The sequence below is a fragment of the Hirundo rustica genome, chromosome 12, assembly GCF_015227805.2.
Source record: "Hirundo rustica isolate bHirRus1 chromosome 12, bHirRus1.pri.v3, whole genome shotgun sequence".
Taxonomy (NCBI): domain Eukaryota; kingdom Metazoa; phylum Chordata; class Aves; order Passeriformes; family Hirundinidae; genus Hirundo; species Hirundo rustica.
In genome coordinates this window covers 2705241-2724031 of record NC_053461.1, presented here as the reverse complement: position 1 = coordinate 2724031, position 18791 = coordinate 2705241, and the positions used below count along the sequence as shown (strand labels likewise).

The following is an 18791-nucleotide window of genomic DNA, read 5'->3' as shown; positions in this document are numbered from 1 at the left end:
TCCAAGAGCGTTCAAATTAAATATTTCCATTTATGGATGGTGTAAGTGTTAAACAATGATTTTTTTATTTCTTCCCTGAAGTGAACCGATAAATAGGCAAACTCCAAACCTGAGGATTTCTCAAAAACCTGTCTTTCCTCCGTTCTAGCCCAGAGACCCTCTCCGCAGAGCCGCTGTGCCGGGGTGCCCTGTCCCCACCCTTGGGGACACCGATGGTCATTCTGGCTTACAGGCCTTAGCGATGGGTGTTGGGTTTTTTACTCTTCTTTTCATCACCACGGCACCTTCACCTAAGAAAGAGGTGGTGTGTCCTTTGGGAGGAAGGATGGGAGCACCAAGGGCGGAGTTTTTAGGGATGGTGGGCCAGGAACTTTGCAGCTCCCAGGTTTGGGAGCCTTGTAGCTCATGTAGGGAAAAAAAAAACTTTATAGGAAAAGAGTGTTTGTTTGTAGTGGTGATCTAAAAAGTAACAGATTTGCAGAGAAGCAGCTAAATCATTGTGTAAAAAACCCTTTCCCATTTGTTTTCTGTTTTCCCTAGCTTCCCTGAATTTTTGCCTTATAAAGCAATGAAACGCATTTTTGAAAGGGATTTAAAAGTCTTTTGGAAGACTTGGAAAGGTCCAGGCCAATTGTTATAAACTGTGACTAGCCTAGGGCTTCCACTAGAGACGTAAAATTTAATACCTTGCAAGGGGGCAATGGACAACCAGAGGGAATTGCAGAGCCCTGTTGCTGTGTGTTCCCACCACATGGGCTGTCATTCTGGTTTTCATGGGCTAGTGTTAATTTTTGAGGCAGTTGGAATAAAGTTTCTGTTGTTCATTAATGATGCAGCCCAATGTAGATCCTTAAGCTGAATAAATAGTGTAAGATATGTGGGGTTTTCTCTTTTTTGCTTCCTTGTTATCTGTGTCATTGTTGATGTGTTTAAACACGGGGCCCTGGTATAACCAGTTAAACCCAGCTAGGAATCTAGTCCTTGCCTTGCAGTAAATGCAGAATAGTAGTCAGTTACACTGTTCATACCAAATAAAATCCAGATTACTACACAAAAAGGTATTTTACTATGAGGGATGCTGAGAGCTCCTATTTTATGTACCTTAGCTTGAAATTATATGGCAGGAGCCTCGGCCTATGCAGTCACTAATAAAATCTGTAAACGGGTTCTCCAGTGTGCAGTAGAATTATTGAAAATAAAGAAATTAAGAAAACTGAGTGCTGCTGAGGCCAAATGAGTGTATTGGAGAGCTCAGAGTTAAAAGGATTACCAAAAAAACAAATAAAGGAACTGACACACATTTCCTTTATTTCAGCTTCGAAATGCAATGGTGAACCGGAAAACAGGAAAATTCTCCATGGAAGTGAAGAAGACAGTGGACAAAGGGGTACAATGTCTAAAATACTATTCCAACTAAATATAAAGCAAGCAGATAATTTTAAAAACTATTTTTAAGGTTGCTTTAAATATAGTTCCCTGCAGTACATTTTTTTTTTTCACTCACCGAATGTAAATTTTGCTTCCAGTTATGTCAGCGACTAACCACTTGATCTTTTATACATTTCTTATAGCAAACTAACTTCTTCCCCTCTCCCTTTCTTACTTTCTTGTTCTGAATCTAGAAGCGGGTCCTGGTGATGACAAATGACTACTATTATACAGATATCAAGGGTACTCCATTCAGGTAGAGCTGGCCATAATAAATGGACGTTTCATCCAGCGCGTTGGATTTGTGCTTATACAGAGCTTGTGAACTCATTAAAAGCTCATCAGCAAAAGCTGACAATGAAATATCCCTGGACAATGCTGAAAATAGCAAGGAAAAGGAGCCTACCAGCATTCCTTTCAGCTTTTCCAGGGACGGAAAGTTTGTGCAAGCTCGCGCAGGCAAACTCGCAGTGTTTGTCATGGCTTACGTTTCATTGAAAAAATATTCAGTTGAGGTTTACATTGAACGAAAGGCTTTCGCAAGTACTTGGAGAGCTATAAATACTATAATCCATTTAAGTAACTACGTCTTGAGCCCCATTTTATTTTTTTTTTTCTTCCACAACAAGAATGTAATGTAAAATGAGATAGTATTTCATTTCCAATTTGAGGTTTGGATGTTTTCTTTCTCTGAACTACCTTCAGTGTATTTCTATAACTAAAACCCAAGTAAGCCAGTAATTTTGGCATATATTTTAGGAGGAAAAAAAAAAAAAAAAAGGAAAAGAAAAACAGGTAGTCGCTTTAAAAATGCTCATATTTGAACTAGAAATAAACCACTAACAAAAGAGCTCTAACTGTACTTTGCACTTGAGGCAGGAGTTTGGCAGCTGTGATACTCAACTGAAATTTTCTTCAATGGAAGAATTTCACATGACTTGAGGTACATTACCACACAGAGAAACTGCAGGCACATTTCTCTGACCTCTAATGCATGTTAAAATTTACTCATGGGTGGTAATACTCAGTGATTTCCTTATTTTGTTTTTATTTTGTGGAATTTTTTTTTTTCTAGTTGCTGTTTCGTTTTTCTTTTTTGTTTGTGTGTTTGTTTGTTTGTTTTTCTTTGGCTCTGGCACTCTTGCACTGTTAGGTAAGCAGAAATGGGGCTACCTACATGCATGCAGTGTGAGTTATGGCTCTAAGGACAGAAATATAGTTAGGAAAACTGTCCTTTTTCAACATGGTGTGTATCTAGTTCTGGGTTGCTGTGCAGATTTGGGACAACTGCACAATGTAGTGACAAAGATGTTTAGTGTTCAGCCCTTTCCCAGGCTGAGCTGTTGATTGCAGCTTGGATTTGGTGCCTCTCCATGTACTTCAAGTACTGGCCCATGCATTTGCAGTCATGCTGATTACTGCAGATTCCTAGCTCAAGATAATCCCCTTCAATGAATGAATGAATGCCAGAAGGTATTCTGTGTTTGTGTTCAACTGCAGGAGGCATGGGATCCCCATGGAATCCCCCAGCCACCTCATGAAACTTGGATGTTTTAAATGGTAGACTGAAAACCAGGCCAAAACATAGCGTATAACTGTTGAAAATTTATGAAGCTGAAGTTAATACAAAAAAGCTACCCCAGCTAAAAATATGAAACGCAGCAAAATTAGTCCAGGAGGAGTCATGATGCTGTTGTCACATCTGAAATTCTTTTCCTCTCAGTAGCTTCATCAATTCCCACGCTTCTGTAGTTTCTCAACAGCTTAGTCTGATTTACAAAAAACTGTCTCCTTCATTGTAAGGCCATGGTGATGTTCAAGGCTCAGCTGAAGAAATCTCATGCTGGGTGAACAGCAGTGAGCTTAGAGGGGCTCATTTATTAGTTTGCCAGGGAATAATGGTTTACTGCACCTCTAAGCACACATAAATACAGCCAATTGTTGCAGGCACATCAGAACTGAGACATCATTGAAGCAACTAATTGAACAATAAATATAATTGGTGAGGGTTTGGAAACAAACAGTTTTAAGTCAATCATAGTACATGAGCTGGAAATGTTACAAATGAAAATAGCTCTGAATGTCTGCTATTGTTTGTCTCACAGATTTCAAGGTCTGCTTTATTTCTCTGCACAGTTTAGGTGTGGCTCTCTCTAGAGGACATGGAAAATACTTCTTCAGAGGGAACGTAACTGTAGAAGAAGGTAAAGTACCTACTTTATCATGTGGCTTACACAGTAGTTTTAGTGTTAATTTGCTAGTTCCTTGTCTGCAGATTCCATTAGGGAGTTAGATTTTTCTTTTTTCTTTCAAGATCTTTTACTTCACAGGGTTTAAAGTGTAGTCAGTCTGTTTGTGAGTCTTCTTTAGATGGGATCATCTTCCATCCTCCTCTCTCAATGTTCCAGAGAACAACCCATAGTCCAATATTAATTTTTTGTGGTGTTTTCTGAATGAAGTAACCACTAAGAGCACTGTAATGGCTATTAGTTTTGATCACAGACTACACATTGTGAAATCTTTCAGAGTTATAACTGGTTTGTGCGTTAGCTACAAGGATTTACATTTTTATAATAGGAGTAGAGGTACCCAGGGAAAGAACTGTTCTTTGGTTTTGCTTTTTAATAAGTCCCCAGCTAAATGAGTTGAGGAGTCAACTGTGTGTGGTGATAAAGTTGCTTGGCAAGAAGGTTTCTGAAGATGAGTGGAGGCATTTCAGAAGGTTGAAGGAAAGGTTGAAAATTTTCAAAGCTGCTGAGCAAAAAATGTTTCAATTGAGGAACACTTTCAGATTTTATGCTGAATTCTCTATTCCTCATTCTTTTTCTTCTAGTTGTTTTGTCAGTAATGCTAAACAAGACAGTTAACTTCTTCAGGTCTTTGGTTGTATTTTGGGAGATGAATATGTTCTTGTACTCAGGAGAGGTATAAAAATTTTTTCTTGATGTTTGAGTACATACACAGCAGCTACAAAGAGATATAAAAGGAGAGATATAAAAAAATTTCTTGATGTTTGAGTACCTACACAGCAGCTACAAAGAAGGCACAACAGGAGACTTGGAGCTACTCACTCCCCAGACTGTTCCCAACATCCCTCTCACCGATGTTCTTTAATCCAGCCACACATCTCAGTCAGCCTGAGTCCTGGATGCACCCCCAGAAGTGTAAACAGAACCAAAACAAACAGTTCCCACTCTTCCCTTCACTGATTCTCTCTCACTGCACCTCACTGTCCTCCTCAGGGACCACAGTTTTAGCTCAGGTTTGGTTTCCTTGCCTTCCTCAGCCACGGTTGCTCTGTCCTTGCTCATTATGTACTCTGGAGTTAAGCACAGATGCTGCCTTCTGAACCCTGTTTGCTTATTGTCTATTGATAAGTGTTTTAAGAGTTTTTAAAACTGACAAAGTACATTTTTATTGTGCTATATAACTAATGATATAGTTCTTATTTATGAGCATTTGTGTGACCCTGTTAGTACAAAAAATCTTTTCTGAACAATCCCATAAATTGCTGTTTGTGTTCACAGGCTGTGTGCTTAGGTTTTGAGGGTTCTTAATGATTTTTTTTTTTTCTTTATAAGAGAGGAGAAACAACTCACATGAAATGAGAAATGTGTATTTTAGCATGAAGAACTTTACTGGCCAAAGAGAATGAGGGAGTATGAACAGGAGTCTGTTACCAGTTTGCATTTGTCTTTGCTCAAATTGTCTTCTAAACTTTAAATATATTATGCGAGTAACTCGTATAAGTTAAACACATCAGCCCCAAATTTTTTTTCTAACATTTTCAGTTTTATATTTAACTGGTTTTGACAGTTTGTTAGACCCTGAAGCGTATTTGAACATAGTTTACTGTGATTTATTTCATTATGGTAATAATGCACTTTCCAAGAAGGGCTTATATTGTGGAGTGTATGCAAATAACCATCTGTTACCCAGATTTCTCCCTAAATAACCCATTATTATTCCTGTTACAGGTTTACATGATTTAGAGCACCCTGATGTATCTTTAGCAGACGAATGGTAAGCCTTAAATAAAGCATGAAATTAGTGTCTGTTACCCTGCTTGGTTTCATATTGTTTGTGCTTGCACAGCCCAGTTCTCTACGTTCAAAGGCAAAGAAAGATTGTGCTTGTACATTATAACTTTTTACTGTTTTGACGACGTGTTCACAGGTCCTACTGCAACACTGACTTACACCCTGAACACCGGCAGATGACCCAGTTAGAAGCAATTAAACGCTACCTCACAGGAAAAGAGCCCCTGCTCCAATGCAAGTACTTTGTGAACCGTGGATTTGCAGCCTTTATCCCAGCTAAAACCTGTCCTACTTAACCTTCTACAAAATGCAAAGCTCTGCTTAGTTCAGCCGGTGATGATTCGAGATAGGATTGCTTAGCTGATGTTGCAATTTCATTTGGTTTTCAGCTTTTCCCAGGGTATCAGTAAAGATATCATTATTTATTAGAATTAACTATGTAGTGGTAGTGATATTAATTATGACACAAATATACTTTTTCAGTAAACTATGTGGCTGTACCAAACATTCAAGTTTCTGTTCAGACGGTGTAGCTGTACTATGCAAAATTATCACTCCATCTGGTTTTATAAATTATACAGGACTGATGGGAATCAACCCTTGGATCACGCCTGTAAAGAATATACCAGATATTTCATGAGTATTTTAGGGAGGATGCGTATGTAAGCAGCATTTCTGAACTGCAAAGCAGAACAAAAAACTTAGATCGGTGCATATTCTGTATGTTTGCAGAAATGCAGAGTTTTTGTGACTGTTACTAGACCTACTAGTTGTAACATTTGGCACATGCAGACATGAGTATTAGATAATATGTACATGAATGTGTTACATGCAGTGGAGTAGCATTGGCTTTTCACCTAAAATGGTTAATAATGCAATGAAATTATATTTGAAAAACTGCGTTGTGGCAAAATACGCCGTAATATTACGCAATAAATGCTTTGTAGTGCAAAAAGTTTGAAAGCATATCAGAGATAAAGTGAAATGCAAGAAAACCCTATTGTTTAGTAATCTAAAAAAAGTCTTTATATGCACATACATTTACTGATTTTATTGCACTGTGGTAGGTGATAAAGAATTGATCCAGGAAGTTTTGTTTGATGCAGTTGTGAGTGCACCCATTGAAGCTTATTGGACCAGTCTAGCACTGAATAAATCAGAGTAAGTGATCTTTGTATCCATCATTATTCATCAGCCATGGCTGTATTTTTATTTATTTATGTTAATGAACTGGTGAAATGTCCAACAAATCCTGATATGCGTGAAAATGTTATACTAACTATTTGATCCTAAGTACCACCAAGTTTGAGTTCAATCTGAAATGTTTATCTTGCAGCATATGTCATGATGATTAGCTGAAAGGTTACCCAATTTCAACAATAAAACTGATGAAATTGTGCCCTAATTGCAGCTTATAGTACTGTGCCTTTTTAACAAAGGTTACTTGAGAAATTTAATGCAAAATTTACCAAAATTATTGATGCAGATTGTACTTTGTCTCAGAATAAATTATATATAAACATATAAAATTATATCTATATATAGATGCAATTTATATTTATATATTACTTATATTTATATGTTATTTTTATATATATAAATTATATATAGAAAGCCTTACACTGGCAAATAATTTCTTTAATCCTTAATTTGTTTACTTTCTAGAACTACTTGGGATCTAGATTCCTGGTAGGGGAGTGTTCTTTTCAGAGTTTTATCTTCTACTTTATTCATTTATGTTATGCTATATTAAGGTGTTAAGTAACAAGTTTTTTTATCCATATTAGAGTAAAGCAAGGACAGCTGTGGAATGATGCCAGCAGGAGACTTTTGAAGCTCTTTCAGATTCTGACTTTGCTTTATTCTGTCTCATTAATGAAACAATTAAATGGCTCTGGACTCTGGCTTTGTGGTGATGGGACTGAAGTTCTTGCAGCCATACAAGAAATAGTTTTAAAATGGCTTGATACTGATAACAGTGCAGCAGAAGAGTTCAGTCTGAGCTGCCTGCCATGTTTTTTTTTTGTTTGTTTGTTTGTTTTTTTCCCCCCAGTTCTAGAGGCTAAGGGCTGTCCTGATAGTAGTTAAGTTTGACTCTCAACTACCTGTTTTAAATCTGTTTGCTTACCTGATTTGTAGTCACGCCTATGATTTGAAGCATAAATATAGCACAGAAATGTTTCATGGACTGAGAGCAAGATTTGGAATTCCTGCCTATCTCAGAATCAATGTGTGTCAGTAGTTACTAAATAATTCTTACTTACTTACTTACTTACTTTATTTATTTATTATTTTATGCCACACATTTTTATTCTATTATTCTAGCCATATAATCCCTTTCTACAAATCCTAAAAATTTATTGCATTTAGCTTTTTAGGGATTCTTGGTCTAAATAGCATTTCTACATTGCATATTATTCAAAACCCAGATGACTATAACTTAAAAAAAACCCAGTATTTAAAAGTAAATCAATAAATAAAGGAACTACGCTTACAATAATCTTTCTCAAAAAAATGTGTGCACTTGTGCTCTCTGAGACAGTGATGCAGCTTTATCTGTTTCCTGTCTGAAGCACTGTCTTTGCTCATGTTCTGCACTGTTTCAGAAACTCTGACAAGGGAGTGGAAGTTGCTTTCCTTGGGACACGGACTGGACTCTCTCGTATCAACCTGTTTGTGGGCCCAGAACAGCTGACCAACCAGTAAGTAAGAAACTCTGCCTGGCAGCCAGATAAGAAAAGAGAGAAAAAAAATTTAGTTTATTTTTATAAAGCCCATCTGCTGCTTGTTCACACAGAACAAGATAGAAAGATATCCTAGGATCCCTTAATTTATTTCTTTGACTGGACCATTTGGAAGAAGAAACTATTTTACACCTGTAGCCTTATAAATTTGCTTTCCCTGCACACACGTCCCCATCCTCACATCTCTCTTCTTCAGAGAACCATTATGAGCATGTTACACCTTTTACTACACCACCTGAAAACAAACACCTGCAGGTTTTTTCAGGGATTTTGCATCACTGCTGTGGAAAATATTTTTGGTGTTGAAATAAAGCCAAGTGACAGAATGGGACTGGGTGAAAGAGCAGTCAGGAGACCTCATCCTGCAAGAGTTTCCCATTTTCCTTGGAGGACATGTAATCTAGTGGAGGTGTTATGCATATAAAAGAAAATCTGTGTTTTATATTTATGATAATGTAAGTTGATTGAATATAAAGTTCTGTGGGCTTATCTGAGGACAGATATTGTTGTACGAGCAAGTGACATCAACAGCACTGCAATTTGTTACTGTCAGACAGAAAACCAGAACAAGAGAGCAAACATTATACTCCTTCTTTGCATAAATTTTCTTCTGTCAACGTTCCCTGAAGTTATTGAGGAATAAAGTATATAGCTGTCCACTACCACCCCTTCATAGTATTTTGAAAATAGACTGTGAAATTACCCTTTTTTCACTACCTAAGTGTCAATGCCATTGGCAACAGACTACCAAATCTCCAGTGCCATTTCCACCTTGTGCAGCTCACAGTTCTTCTATTGTGCTGAAAGAAAAAGGATTTTTAGGCTAAGCATTTTTAATTGTACAGATCCATAAAAACAATTTGAGTGGTAGAGGTACTGTTATTTACGGCTTTTATTGTCTTTCACAAAAAAAGGTTATTGTCTGCCACAAATAATTATTAGTAACTAAATGTAACTCTTGTTGAACAAGTGCTAGAAAAATTGCACCAAACCATTTTCTTTTGTAAAAGACTGCATTTTCTTTTTTGTCTTTCAAAGCTAGAAACTCTTGTGTGCTGTGCAACAAACAATTGTTTTCATTCTCTCTTTTTCTCAAGAGACTTCCTGACAGCTGAAGATAAGGAGAACATTTTTAATGCTGACCATTTTCCACTCTGGTACAGAAGAGCTGCTGAACAAATACCTGGGAGCTTTGTCTACTCAATCCCTTTCAGCACAGGTCTGCAATTTTGTCATTCCCTAAATTCTGAAGCACGCATGATACTGAAAGGATCCCAAGTGTGTCACTACAGAGTGGGCTTTGCAGCTAATCTCAAATATTGATCTGAAACAGGCATTGAAATTTGAAATTGAAATAGGCAGCTACTTCACTGGTCCTTTGACCAGGTGTGTCTTTCATGGGGCTGCAAGCGAAACCCCAAGATGTGGTGTGACAATTTTCATTTTAATATTTGCACAGGTAGAACTATATTTTAACCAGTATTTTAAGCAGGGGAAGTCCAGCAGAGTAAATGTCCGCATTTTTGAGAATCCCTAACAGCTGTCACCCTCCACTGTCCCTTTTAGCAGGGGAGGCAGAAGCTGCTGACTCATTTCAGTGCTTTAGGCTTGTTTTTGGCATACTGGGGAACTTAAAATGGCATTGGCAGTATGTTCTGTGCATATGTGATGTTCCTTGTTTTATTTTCTGAACACTGTGTCCACATAGACTGTTATCTAAATCCAGGGGGGGAAAAAAACCCCTAAATTTACTCATTTTGCAATAGATTGTTTCAAATTTATTCTCCACCTTAATACACCCTGCAGAAACCGCCAACAAGAGCAATGTGGTGACAGCCAGTACTGCTATTCAGCTTCTGGATGACAGGAAATCTCCAGTGGTTGCAGGTACAATTGTTGTAGTTCATCCATTTTGTTAATTGTTTAAAATCAGTTTATGAGTCCCTCGCTTTCTCTTTTGGGTTAGCGGGTATAGGTATCCAATCTTCTGAGATGAGAGAGAGAAGGATGCAGTCGCACCTAGAAGATGCAGTTGGATGACTAAGTGTGGAGGGCATTTAATGCTTCCTCTCCCCAAGAACTTGATCCTTTATTAATTGACTCTCAAAGCTACATGTGAGCTATTGAGTTTGACTTTATGAAATAACCATTATCTGCTAAGCATTTTTGGTAGACACAATTCTATATCATCATATATCAGATTTTATTATGATAAGGAAAAAGAAATGTGAGAAAGGATTATCTGATGTGTAAGTGCTCCACTCAGGCTTCAAGTCTGAAAATTTTGTGCTGTAACAGGATTGTTTTATGACAGGATATAATGTGGTGATTTTGTCTAGATTATCAGAGATGTGATTTGTTCAGGGCATAGAAATTGAATAACAAAACTCTACTGTCTATCAGCCAAGAGTATAACAGTACCTGAAGGCTAAAAAGCGAAGTGTGACAACTACAGAATAGAGACAAATCACACTGATTTAAAAATAAGAGTGAGTAAATTTGAAATTGTTGGATATTCCTCACTCAAGTTCAGATGCTTATCTGACCAGTGTTTCTCTAGTTCCCAATGGTTACTGACTTTTGAAGAAGGAAAGAATTTTGATAACTCTTATGATTTTTTTTTTTTTTTTTGCCAGAAACCAAGCTCTCTTATCTCAGGAAAAATTAGATACCTACCACAAAATCAAGAACCACCTAATTTTTTCTTGTGTTTAAAGTACTATTAAAAATGCAGTGAATACAATACTGAAAGAAAAAGAATGTTCCAGAAAAATGGGAAATCTCAAATATGCTTCCTCAAACACAGGATATTTCCACTGATCAGAAAAGATTTTAGAAGGTCAAGTGTCTTTCCGACTCCAATCCACAAGAATCATTCTTCAGAAATTATTGAACTCTTCTATCACATTTAATGGAATCTTAATTTTGACTTCATGCTCCTGTTAAAGCATAAAACAGCATTTATAAACTAGTGCCAATGCAGATACCTGCAAAGTGCTGAAGATGTAATTGAGAGTTTTCACCATACAAGGAAGAAAGTTGGCATGCTATTTCTAGGATGCTCTGTTGTTTGGAGTTAGCAAAAGCTTCATCATGAAGTTTTCCATCCTCTCTAAAATGTGTAGGGTTAATAGACATCCTGATATTTATTGTTTTTTCATGAGTATTTGCAATTTGGTTTTGGCTTTGAGGAGGTATCAGCCATAATTACTTCTGATACACCGTTAACGAGCTTTGTGGTTGTTTGCTTTTGAGTAATTGTAAAAGAGAAAAGCAGGTGTTGCTTCCATTCCCCCAGTAATTCTGTTTATTTTCGAACATTTAAAATTGCTAGGGTCCCATACTTTCTGTCCAAAATAAACACAGGGTCTTGAAAGTTTTTAATGCCAAAGCATGTAGAAGATTTCCATGGTATCTGTAAAAGTATAATGCCATGAAAGATAAGAGCAGTGTACCTACACCCTGAAGCATGTCAGTGTTTTGGTTTTTTTCTAGTTCTGTAAACTTTAAAAACTGTGTGCTACATATTTTATTTACAACATGAAGCATTTTTAAGAGTTTGTTTTGAATATTTTTTTCCTTTTCCTCTTGAATGGTTGTGTGTTTTCAGGTGATTTTCTTTTTGGGGGGGAAGTCACCTTGGGTTTGTACAAACTTTTTTTATAAAGGTATCACTCACCCAGCTACAGCCTCTCAGAAACAAATAAGTATATGCACTATTCTTGTTCCCAGTAAGATCATGAATGTGACTTGTCAGTCCTATTTTCCCTCAGAAAACTTTCAGGAAAGTACCCAGCATTCTAGCTCAATTTTTAGGTTTTATTATAAGGCTGACAATATTCTATGTTAAGCAAAATGGATTTGGGGGCAGAAACTGGAGCAGCGATAAATGGGAGAAGTTTGAAGTTTTTATTAGCCAGACTTAGGAAACTAAAGTAAGATTATGGGAAATGTTTTCAAATACTTCCTCTGGAGTTCAAATTTGGCCAAAGCATCTCATTTTAATTTGTGTGAAGTAAGTATTCCTTATCCCCATTTGGCCTGAGTAGATTTCAGTAAGCAGCAGGATGGGATACACATTTCATGTTAAATCACTCTGTTCCCTAGAGGGATTTGACTGAAAATTAAGCTGTGCCAGAATGTTGTTTATTACAGATCACTACAAGGGTTTAAATCTGACAGAAAGAAACAAAAACGTTGTTATAAAATGGAAAACTGAGTTATTCCTGCCCATGAGAGGGGAAAAAAGGAATAAAACCAATTTTTACTGCAAAATCCATAGACTGGGTTTTGGTTGTTTTTTTTTTTTTTTTTGTTTTATTTTGGGGTGGTTGCTTTTTCTTGTTATTGTTGTTTATTTGTAGTGGGATTTTGTTGTTGTTATTGTTGTTGGGGTTTTGTGTTTTTTGTTTAGAAACTCATCACTTATAACAGATTTCATATAAAAGTCTAAGGCCTGTTGCAAACAGTGAAGATTCAGCTGTATGAAATAGGCAAAAAAATCCTGAAATCAGTGAGTCTGCACACTGCTACTACAGAGGAATTGAGTGTTGCTGCTGTTTATCCATCTGTACCTACTGATACCAGTTCCCTGTCAGAATATCTTTGCTTCTTGGCAAAAAGCCCATCTAATTTTTTCCTAAAACCTCTTCTGCTTCTTGCAATTGAGATTGTGATTATTTCATTTTCACTTAAATGAATGCAAATTTCTATAATGGGTGTGTAGATAAATCTTTAATATAAGTGTAGTAACATCATATTTATTGCTGTGTATACAGAGTTCAGTTTAGTTGCAGAAGGGAAGTGACAATAGTACTGCAGGCAGGGCTTTCTATAGATTTGAGCACATTTACATTCGGTGTTTTCTGTGACCATGTCTTCTCTGTCAAGTTTACATTGAAATGCTGAGCATCTTCAAACTGCCCAGTTACAAAGTGAAGACTAAAATATGGGGGATTTTTTTTTTTTTTTTCCTCTTAACAAGAACTAAAAACAGGAGGATGATCCCAGACCCAAGTCTTGAAATTTAGTGAGATTCCTGGAATATTAATATTTCTGCCTCTTTTTTTGTGCAGACCAGTAAAATACATGAATTTTAGAGGCTGGAATTGATCTCCTCTAGTCCAGTCCTAGTGGACTAGATCTTGAGAGAATCTGAGCTAGAGCTGATTGCCCAGAACTGTGTCCAGTCAGATCTTAAATGCTTCCCAAGTGCAGAGGCCATGTCCTCTCTGGGTGTATTAAATTAAATGTAAATAGATAGAAAAGCAGGAGGAGTTTTCTTACTGTTACCACCAATTGTTGAAAATGTAGAATTGAAAAAAGCTTTTGTTCCTATGCTACTTAAGTATAAGGAAGGAATATCTGAAGAAATATTTTCAGTCTTTTTTTTTTTTTTTTTTTAATATGGTCAGTTTTGTGTTGGACTTCCTATTAGAAATTAGAAAATAGAAAACACTAAATTTTGGAATTGAGCTCCCCATTATTGAGAAATGAAAGCATTCCAGTTCTGTGAGGATGAAGGCATGTTTACAATCATTGTCTGTCAAAGAAGGGTGATTGCCTGGGATGTGCGTTTAGGCATTGCCATAGCTCTGACTCTACCCTTTATGAATCTGCATGAAAAGAGAAATTGCACTAACATATATATATAAAAAGTATAATATATAATATATATTATATAATATATATAGTATATAGATCATATAACATATATAATATAATGCATATATCATATAACACATATCTTATATATAATATGTACATTTTATATAACACACACACACATATATATGAACTAAATTATATTTAATATATAATAAGCAGTCCTTTGTATCAGGTCTAAGAGGCGTTACTGAAACTGAAGTAAAGGCAGTCCTCCTCTCCTGTTCACTGACAGTGGGATTTTAAATGCTCTTACCAAAAATACTCATGCAAACAAGAATGCTATGTTTTATTCTCCCAAGGAAATTTTTCCAAGTAATGCCATGATCCAGTATTTAACTTTTCCAGTGTTTAACTTTTCAAACTTGATCCTTTATTTTTATAACCAGCCCATATACAAATTCAAGGGGTTTTTTTCTCCAAACTCTGGTTAGAGAGAGATTTTTTTGCAAGTGGCCTCATCCATCACTCTCTTTGTTCTCCCTTTCATATAACTTTAAAACCCAACTTAAGTATAAAAATAAATTCAGTTATTTCATGTTAAATATTCCTAGTCCAAGTGCAAAAAAAGCCTCAGGTTTTTTGAATGAGTCAGCTTGAAGATTTAGCATCTCCTTCTAGGTTTGTATCTATAAGCTATCTATCTTCTAGGTTTGTATCTATCTATCTATCTATCTATCTATCTATCTATCTATCTATCTATCTATCTATCTATCTATTTCTATCTAAGAAATAGTAAAGACTTAATCACTGATTTGTTAAAAACGCCACACAATTTTGAATGCTTCTACTCTGGCCATTGGAAAGTCACCCTTGTCATCCTGCTGTTTAAGATAGTCAAACTGTACCTTGAAATTAGGAAAGATCCAAGATCTCATATTACTTTTAAAATACAAATCAGTCATATTGAGGCTGGTCCCACTTCATTCTTCCTGTTCAGATCAGACTCTCCAGGACAGCAATTTAAAAGGAAAATTTATGAATTTGCCAGTTTTCCAGTAACTGAGACTTCTGCTGATCTAAGCTCTAAGTATGGAAGATTCTTTTTAAAAATTGTGGAAGAAGATGTGCACCTCATTTCTGAAAATATGTACTTTTATGGCACAATTCTCCCCCGTTTTCCTTTTTTTTTTTGTGTATTAATATTTGTATATGCATCACCTGAACACTTCATCCAGGGTTTTTTTAAAATGAATTTAACCTGGGTTTGCATGCACAATTCTCTTTTAACAAAGTGACTCTCAAGTACTTAATCAAAAGTAATTTGAACTATTGGTATTTCTAGAAGTGACAGATACTGTAAAAGTTTCATAAATACTGAAATCTGCTGATGTTACAGTAATACATAGAGCAATTACATCGGCTCTGTTCTTGGACTTTTTTTCCTTTTTTTTTCTCACGTGTATTGCTTTCATAATATTATTAAGAACATTCAGGCAAATGTCAATGCCATATACAGTCCTTAAAATTTATGATGCCATCTATTAAATTGCATTTTAATATGAAGGCCTAGGGGAAAATGAATATGTCATCATAATGACACACCAACCAAATTTTTGAGGCATTCTAAAATACATGTTTTCCTTGTCAGGCAAGAGAGTGATTTACCTAATCTTTAGTCCCCATTATAAGCCACAGAATATTATATTCAGCAGTAGCATTTAGCAAATCCCTCAAAATGTTTTTCATGTTTCGGTAGAAAACCACGACTTTATGTTTTTCCAGAGTTTCTTGTTCATTTTGAATATTGCTTTTGTATTCATAAATCTATTATTGGTATACAGACTAATGTTCCCAGCTTTGGGAAAGCTGAGATGTGCATTTGTGTAGCCTAACATTAAGCAACTCACATGTTGGGAGCCATTGCTTGGGAAAGATGGTTTGGAGGAAAACTGTGGAGAGAGGTCAACTCCTCCACTGGATGCTTTGGAGCACGTGGTAAAGTCCTGTTCCTTTCCACTGGCTGGACAGAGAAGCTGAAGTTAGTGACACATTCACAGTTCAGACCTTTACATTCATTTGCATTTGTTCTCAGTTCATTTCACCCTACAGAATCAGTGTGTGGAATAGTTTAGTAGTGTTTTTGCTTTTTTGACTCTCTGCCGGTGTTAACTTGAGAATTTAACCTCTATTTATCTAATTCTTGGCATTTCCTCGCCACTTTTCTTGGAGAATCCAGGACTTGGAGAGATGTATCCCAACATGTTTAGCATTAATATGTATAATAAATGGCATAGAGCGTCTGCTCTTTGCTTCTGCGCTTCTGCTTTGTGTCGGGATTTGTTGGTTGCTCGCTTGAGTTTTAGTTCTGTGTAATTTGTGGAGGAGGAAGATCCTTGTGATCTAACAGCAGTCAGATTCTAGGGGCATTTTGCTCAAGAGTTCTGCTGCCAGCAGAATAAATCCCTGATTGCAGATCAAGCAGAATGAGGCAGCAGACGAGCTGTGGGTCCTTTGGATAACTTCAAATAATGCTGCCCAAGGTTGAAGCTGCAATCATAAATATGAATACATGGCTATAATTTTAAATATTGAGGACTGATGAATTTATTTTCCCTTCAGTGGACTATATTTGCAAACATCAACAGTGTTTTTTCTTGAAATGGGGATGACAGCCTTTGCAAAAAAGCAAAGCACGTAGTGTACACAGCCCTAAAACCTGGAGGGATCCCTCTGCAATCAGTATGAGAGAGCAACCACAGCTTCCACTGGAGAGAGGTGTCAAGTTTGGATTTGTTTATTTGTTTATTATGGGCTTCTGATTCCTACACCTTCTCCCCTGTGGTGGTTTACTGTTTTCCCCTGATCTGGGGAGAATGCAGCCACATTTCAGTTAATATAAACTCAGGACATACCAAGACTCTGAAGATTGTGGTTACTATGCCACTTTTGGCCAGATTAAAAGATCTGAGCTGTAAAAGCAAGCATCCTTTTTGGATGCTTGACTACAGCCTGTGTGTCCTTGTCTCCGGGGCAGCAAAGGTAGATTGTTGTAATGGTTGATGTTTTCCTGTTAATTGTTAATGAAAGATAAGCTGTGTGTAGTGTCACTAAATGTGCTACTTTGATATTCAAGAAGAGGGATCCAGATTTTTTTTTGGACATTGTATTGCTAGAGAATAATGAAGCTGAATTTTGATTGACTTTTTGCAAGCTCTCAATGGAAAGACAAATATGGCAAGCAATAATGTTTCAGTTTAAACTTTGTGTCTTTCCATAGAGATGCTTTCGATAATTTTCTGTAAAGAAGATGGATGCATTATAGTCTTCAATTTTTGTTCTGAAATGAAATTTTAGAAAGTTTTTTTTCTGTAAACAAAGCAATATACTGAGCCTTTATATGAAAGACAGGAAGACAACAACCTGTGCTTTCCCTGTCTTTGCAAATGCCTTGCCAAGTAGCGTGTCCTGATATTTTGTTGACTTTGGGGGGAAAAGAGTGTTTTTAACAGAGATTAGAAAAAAATACTGTGCTTACTATAATGCTCTCATGAGATTGCTGGAAGGACAACAAAGCTTTCTCAGGATCCTTTATCTGAAAAATAAATCTGTACAGATGAATAATTTCAGTGGCAGAGGTCCATTGCTAAGCTTTATAAATTAAGGGCAGTTCTGTGGGGACTCCCTATATTCAGTCTTCCACTTGTTGTAGTCAATAATTCTTCTAGACAACAAATTGCAGCTTTTATTTCTGTTTATCAGTAGTTGAAAATTCTGTTTCCTCTACTGAATAATAAATGTTTTACCTTTATTAAATAATTGATTCAATACTTTTCTCTGTTCATTTTCTGCTATTACTTATCATTAGAAATGACTGAATTTGTTAATTGCAAACACTTTTACCATAACCGTGATATACAGACTTATAAATGTTAAATGAAATGTTCCCCTGTGATTTTTTGTTTGTTTGTTTATGGTGTTTAGTTTTTTTTTTTTCCTTTGACAAATGGCATATTAGAAATATAGAATCAGAATTTGCATGGGTTGTCTTGCTCTGTTCCCACAACAAAGGAAACTAATGGAAATGTTTAATACTTTGCTTTCTGGCAAAACTCCATATCAATTTACAGCCTCGTGTGTGCATGAAAATCCCCAAAGCATCTTCAGTGTGACTCAAAATGAGTTTCTTTAAATGTTGATGTGCCCTTTCATTGACTGTTCCTCACTTTTTTCTTTTTTCCTTCTTTTTTTTTAATTTTTTTTTTTTTTTTTTAATTTGTGATTGATGATACAATGAGGAAAGTTTGAAAGGTGTTTGGTGCTAGGACTGTTTCTTTATGGACTAGGAATATGTTCTGGTTTATTCCTGACTAGGAAATATCAAGTCAATTCTTGTTTTACTTTTGCTTGAAAAGATCAGGAGTGTGAAGTGATTTGCGATGGAAGCTGTGCTGCTGTGTCTGAGCCTGTTAGAAACACTGAGGGTAAAATCTCTTTGGAGGCTGGAAGTTTATTAGCTTTCATCTCAGGATCTACTTTGAGTACAGCTGGGCTCATTTTAGGTTGTCACTGTGGAAAAACAATGATTTGGCATAACTGCAAATTCATTTTTGGGCCAATGGGCAATAGGATCCAATCCTGTCTTCCTTCTGTCTTCTGTATCTGAAAAACTGTGCTTTGCTTTGCAAAATGCTATGGCAGTTAATGGATAAAAAAGTAAAAAAATGTAGATTTACATATTTAAATGACTCAGTTCTGAAAGTAGATTAGATTATTCATTAAGCTTTACAAATATTTACAAGGAAAAAAAAAAAAAGTAAGCATCAAGGCATCAGAGCCTGAATACAAATATTCTACATATTAGGATATTGTAAAAACATATAAATATTCTGAAAGTGTTGCACTGATGATGTCTCAGCTGAAGCGATGTTCCGAGTCTAGGGTACCACATTTCAAACAAAATGTAAAAGAGCTG

General features: G+C 36.2%; 1 protein-coding gene across 2 annotated transcripts in view; it reads left to right on the top strand.

The window, feature by feature from the left end:
* Positions 1 to 18791, top strand: part of CACNA2D3 (calcium voltage-gated channel auxiliary subunit alpha2delta 3) — a 396842-nt gene that overhangs the window by 305917 nt on the left and 72134 nt on the right. For both annotated transcript variants that reach the window (XM_058422243.1, XM_058422242.1), the window contains 9 exons: positions 1316 to 1387; positions 1623 to 1684; positions 3565 to 3632; positions 5406 to 5451; positions 5605 to 5702; positions 6536 to 6629; positions 8075 to 8170; positions 9310 to 9431; positions 10019 to 10099. In XM_058422243.1, coding sequence (XP_058278226.1) covers positions 1316 to 1387; positions 1623 to 1684; positions 3565 to 3632; positions 5406 to 5451; positions 5605 to 5702; positions 6536 to 6629; positions 8075 to 8170; positions 9310 to 9431; positions 10019 to 10099 — 739 coding nt within the window. The remainder of the gene's footprint in view (positions 1 to 1315; positions 1388 to 1622; positions 1685 to 3564; positions 3633 to 5405; positions 5452 to 5604; positions 5703 to 6535; positions 6630 to 8074; positions 8171 to 9309; positions 9432 to 10018; positions 10100 to 18791) is intronic.